Below are 4,897 nucleotides of genomic sequence, written 5' to 3' on the forward strand. Positions count from 1 at the left end.
TTAGGCAGGTGTGGTGGCACCCGCCTGTAATCCCTGCTACTCAGGAGGCTGAGGCCAGAAGATCTCTTGAACCCAAAAGTTTGAGGCTACAGAGAGCTATGATTGCGCCACCACACTCTAGCCTGGGTGACAATGGGAGAACCCATCTCTAAAAATTAGTAATAAATTTTAAAAAATGATAAAGGTAGCAGACAATTCTACTAATACAGAAATAAAATTTCACTCCTTTAGTATTGAGCGAGAGAATTGTTTTGCCAACATAGTCGGTAAAGGACTCCTTGGATTCCAGATCATCCTTGCTTGTTCTTATATAAAGTGTACAATTCAAAGATTTTATAAATCATCACTGCAATCTAATTTTAGGTTTCTGTCACCTACAAAAGAAATTTCTTGCCAATTTGCAGCTTCTCCCTATCTCCAGCCACTGGCAATCAACTTTCTGTCTCTACAGAGAAAGATTTTATATAAACAAATTCACAGGATTAAAAAAAAAAAAGGATGAGCAAATCTCCCTTCGGCCTGTGTGCAGTCCCTGGACAGTGAAATAGACATTCTTTTCCCTCCTGCAACTGAGACCAAGGTGGAGACTTTGCTCACTGTGGCTGGTGTGGCCCTGCCCCACCCCTGCTTCCCAGCTAAAATCAAAGAGCCAGCTAAAATTATGGTCAGTGGTGTAATTATTAAGAATGGTTTTTGTAGCCCTCCTTGTGCTTACCCATATTCTCTGAATTGCATTCGGCCATGTACTTTTTTACAATGAAAAATGTAAAACCCTCTTCAAAAAATAAAAAAATATATTAAAACGCTGAGCACTTCGCAAAGCTCCGATTTTCAAACCCGTATCGGAGCCGACTGCTTTATAGTGTTGCGCCCTTGGACCAGATTAAAGTTCAAAAGTAAGGACAGGAATAAAAATAACTCAGTTGGAGCGTCTTCACTATCCAGTTGTGCCTTCCGCAACCGTGACAACAAGCTCTGGCGCTCGGTTCCTATTTCCCGGGGTTCCCCAGCACCCCGCCCCACGCCCGCTTCGCAGCGCTCGCTCCGCCTGCAGCCCCACCCTTGCGTGACGTCACGATCACGTCACCGCCCTTCTAAATCGGGTTTGTCCGAGGACTGTCCAGCCTCTTCCGGGAGCACCGCTTCTTCGCGTTGGCCTGCACGCGCACGCGCACACGCACGCCGGCGCTTCTTCGGAGCTCCCGCCACAATCGCGCGTCCATGCCAACACCGCCCAGTGGGCCGGCGCGTGTCCGCCCGCCACGCCCCCTGCTTCCCGCCGCCCCCAGGCGCGCGGCCGCCCTTCGTACGCCACGTGCTCTCTGGAGGGCGGTGCAAGGGGCCGAGCCGAGAAGATGTTCTTGCTGCCTCTTCCGGCTGGGGGGCGAGTTGCGGTCCAACGACTGGGGGTGAAGCGTTTCTGGGGCTCGGCTCTCGCCGCCGCAGACATGACGAAGGTGAGAGGCGGCGGCTGGCTCCCGGGCCGCGGTGAGAGCCCTGCCCCCGGGCGACGGGGATTGCGCGGCGGGTCGAAGCCGGGGTGCCCAGGGCTTCTGCACCAAGTTGCAAAAATCGGTTAAAAATTAAAGTTCTCCCCTTGCGGGGATCGGCCTTGGCCGGGGTCCTTGGCGGGAGCCGCCGATGGCCCCGAGGATGCCACAGCCGGCTGTTTCAGGAGGGGTGCTGGGAACTCTTCCTTTGCTTGCTTAGAAGAGCGCTAGGTGCTGAACTCCTTGGGCGCGAGAGGAATAGCTCTGCTGCTGTTTACTGAACTCCCTCTCTGGCCGGCTGCTGCTTACCTCAGTCATCATTTTGTTTAGTCCTCGCAGTAACCCACGAGAGGACGGTGGCAATTTAGTTCCCACCTTAGCTTGGAGGAAGCTCAAGTTTAGTAACGTGAAGTGTCCTCTAAGGTCCCAGAGTCAGCCAGTCACAGGGCTCCACGCCAAGACCCTAAGCCCTCTGAAGTGGAACGAAGGTCAGGGAGTAAGTTGCCTTGCAAGGGTTTCTGGAGAAAAGGAATGTCTGTCTAGGGAAAAGGGCTTTGCAGAGATACTAATCTTTTCGTGAAATTAAAAGAAGAGTGTCTTCCAGAAGAAAAGCCTTCTGCACCTTTTTGAGCTCCAGAAAATTTTGGAGAAGGACACTATTCAGATGCTCAGTATCTGGAAAGGGAAGTGGCTGAGAGGACCAAGCACAAGCTTGGGAGTCATCCCCCAGGACCAGAAAGAAATGACTGTCCCTGGTGAGGAGTGTTGGAGATTGGATTTGAGCTCAGGTCTCCTGCCGGTGTGACAAATGGCAGAGGGACCACAGGCCTGTCCGGTGCCGCATTTTATCTAGATGACAGCTGTGTCCTGTCTCCAGTTCTCCACTTGGCTCCGTGGAATCCCTGGGAATGAATAGTCTCAGGAAAGTCAGAACCTGGCAAAGTCACCAATGCCAAGAAAGCCTGTTTTCTTTGATGGAAAAGACAGAAAGGGCATTATTTGGTCTAAGTGCCTATGTGGTTTTATGGAAAGGAGGGAAGGAAGGCATCTGGATTCTTGCTTATTTCTACCACAGAGGGGCTCATTTGTCAGACCAGTTTTCAGATTCCTTGTCTGTCAAGTGAGAGAGTATGTGTTCTTTCCACTTCACAGAGTTGCCTTAAGGCAAACAGTATTTTCAAAATCATAAGTAGCCAGGCAAAAGCAAATACTAAGCAGTACTAGGTTTGCTTCCTTATTTCAGATATTTGGGGCCTGGGGCTTGGGAAGGAGATGAGGAAGAAGTGAGCCACTAAGTGCTTGGCAGAATGCTGTGCTCTGCCCTGCCAGGGAAGTTGATTTTTGTCTCTCCTTCAGCCTGTGAGTAGTAATGGTCGGTGCAGCCATTGGCTTGACTGGGAGGGCATCCCAGAATATCTGAGATTTGCATTTGAGGGTTGTAGGGGAGGAAAAATTTCCTTCTACCCTGCTAGTTTCTGTGGCTGGGCCTAAAATTTAAACTGACATAACACATACTAACAGGAGAAAAGCATACAGATTTTATTTAATATTTGTATAGGAGTCTGCATAAAGCAAGTGAAGACCTGAAGAAGCTGTTAGGCCCAGAAGCTTATATACCTTTTTAAACAAAGAACATAAGTTACGGGGATGTGGCAAGACAAGGGACTTGGGCTAGGAGCAGTACATTGTGGAACAGTGACTAGGAAATATTAAAATATATGGGGGAAACTAATGGAAGATAAGGGTTATTTCAGTAAGTTTGTACAGGTCCATTTTGGGGTCAACTTCCAGTTTTTGGTGATAAGAATGTTCTCCTTTTCCTGGGAGAACACCTTTCTCATGGGAATTTTTATGACCTGCTTTTAGGTAGGAAGGGGAGGTCAGAGAGCCCTTCTGCATCTGCTATTTCTCAAGTTCTTTCTGCTCAACATAATCAATATGCCAAAGCAATGTATTTTGGGGTGGCACGTTCTGAATCCCTTCGGGCTCTAAATTGGTGATAAAGGGATTTGTTTCCTTAAACAAAACACTTTTTTGCTGTATTTGAAAGTGGAACCCTTTCCTGGGAGTGGCCTCGAAAACCCAGGACAAGGCCCAAGACAGGTAGTGATGACAGTCCTCCTTTGGCAGGAATCTGAAACACTCAGGCAGGTGCACATGACGCCTGCCCAGCACCTGTTTCTTCTTTGGCTTTGTTCTTCTGTCCTTGGGGAGGACGTGGTTTTTGGTGGAATTATTTGCTCCTTTTGGAATTTGGGAACTCCTGAGCCCCTTGAAGGAATCTACTCTAATTATATTCATCTTTTTTTGTTTATTTCAGGGCCTTGTGTTAGGAATCTATTCCAAGGAAAAAGAAGATGATGTGCCACAGTTTACGAGCGCCGGAGAGAATTTTGATAAATTGATAGCTGGGAAGCTGAGAGAAGCTTTGAACATGTAAGTGTTACCTGAGGGTTCTAATTTTTAAAGTGCCCCCAAATCGAAAGAGTGTATTTTTCTATGCTTTATTGTTCAGTAGAGAAAATGCCTGGCGGAAACTTCCCAGCGGAAGTGAAAATATGTCTGGAATGTGCTTTGGTACTTTGTGTTGCAGTGTGGGTGGGTCTGCAATTCTGGGAAGTCAGATGATTTCCAGTTCAATCACAAATCTGTTGTGAAGGACTGACTGACCCAAAAGAATCTGGAAAGTACCAGATTTCCTCAGCCCACCCTCCTGGTTCAAATTCACTTTTCCTACCCTCTTTCTCCCTGCTCACCTTCCCACCAGCCTCTCTACCTCCTTTAACTCACCTTTCACTGGGGGAGACAGCAGAGTCCGTGGAATAGATAAAAACGGCCTGAGGGTTCTGCTCTTTTACTGCATCCTTGGAGTTTCGAGGGCTTCTCAAATTTTAAAGTGAATGACCTGGGGATATAGTCGAGACTTCGGATTGGAATTCAGTAAGTCAGTGGGGCCTGAGATCCCAACAAGCAGGGAAACACTGGAGCTGCAGACCGCATTTGGTGGAAATAAAAGTGTCTACCTAAGCCATTACAACTATGTATTAATAATATTCGGATTGGGTAACAGAATTTGCATCCCCTTTCGATTACCAGTTCTCCATCAGTAGACAGAGCCTTCTCAAGTGTCTTGATTAATTCATTAATCCAAAAGCTAACCTGTTAGAGTAAAGAACACCTGGCCTTGCTGACCAATGACTGCAGCCCAGAGCATCTGCTCCAGGCCTCTGGCTATAGTTGTGTAACTGTTTTGTTTGGAAATTTTCCAGGATCCTGTCTGTAGAAAAGCCTCCACAGACAACCTCTAAGCCAAACACACTGCCATCAGGTCAGCCACTTAGGTTACCCCAGTGTTTTTGGTGTCTCATGTCTTTTTTTTTTTGAGACAGAGTCTCACCGTGTTGCCC

General features: G+C 47.8%; 1 protein-coding gene across 1 annotated transcript in view; it reads left to right on the forward strand.

Moving 5' to 3' along the window:
* The first annotated feature begins 1,247 nt into the window (after positions 1-1,247).
* LAP3 (leucine aminopeptidase 3) overlaps positions 1,248-4,897 on the forward strand; it is a 30,490-nt gene continuing 26,840 nt past the window's right edge. Inside the window, exons 1-2 of the mRNA XM_012638453.1 lie at positions 1,248-1,457; positions 3,811-3,926. Of these exons, the coding sequence (XP_012493907.1) occupies positions 1,356-1,457; positions 3,811-3,926 (218 nt within the window). The 5' untranslated portion in view covers positions 1,248-1,355. The remainder of the gene's footprint in view (positions 1,458-3,810; positions 3,927-4,897) is intronic.

This window comes from Propithecus coquereli, unplaced genomic scaffold, assembly GCF_000956105.1.
Source record: "Propithecus coquereli isolate 6110/MARCELLA unplaced genomic scaffold, Pcoq_1.0 Scaffold13, whole genome shotgun sequence".
NCBI lineage: Eukaryota > Metazoa > Chordata > Mammalia > Primates > Indriidae > Propithecus > Propithecus coquereli.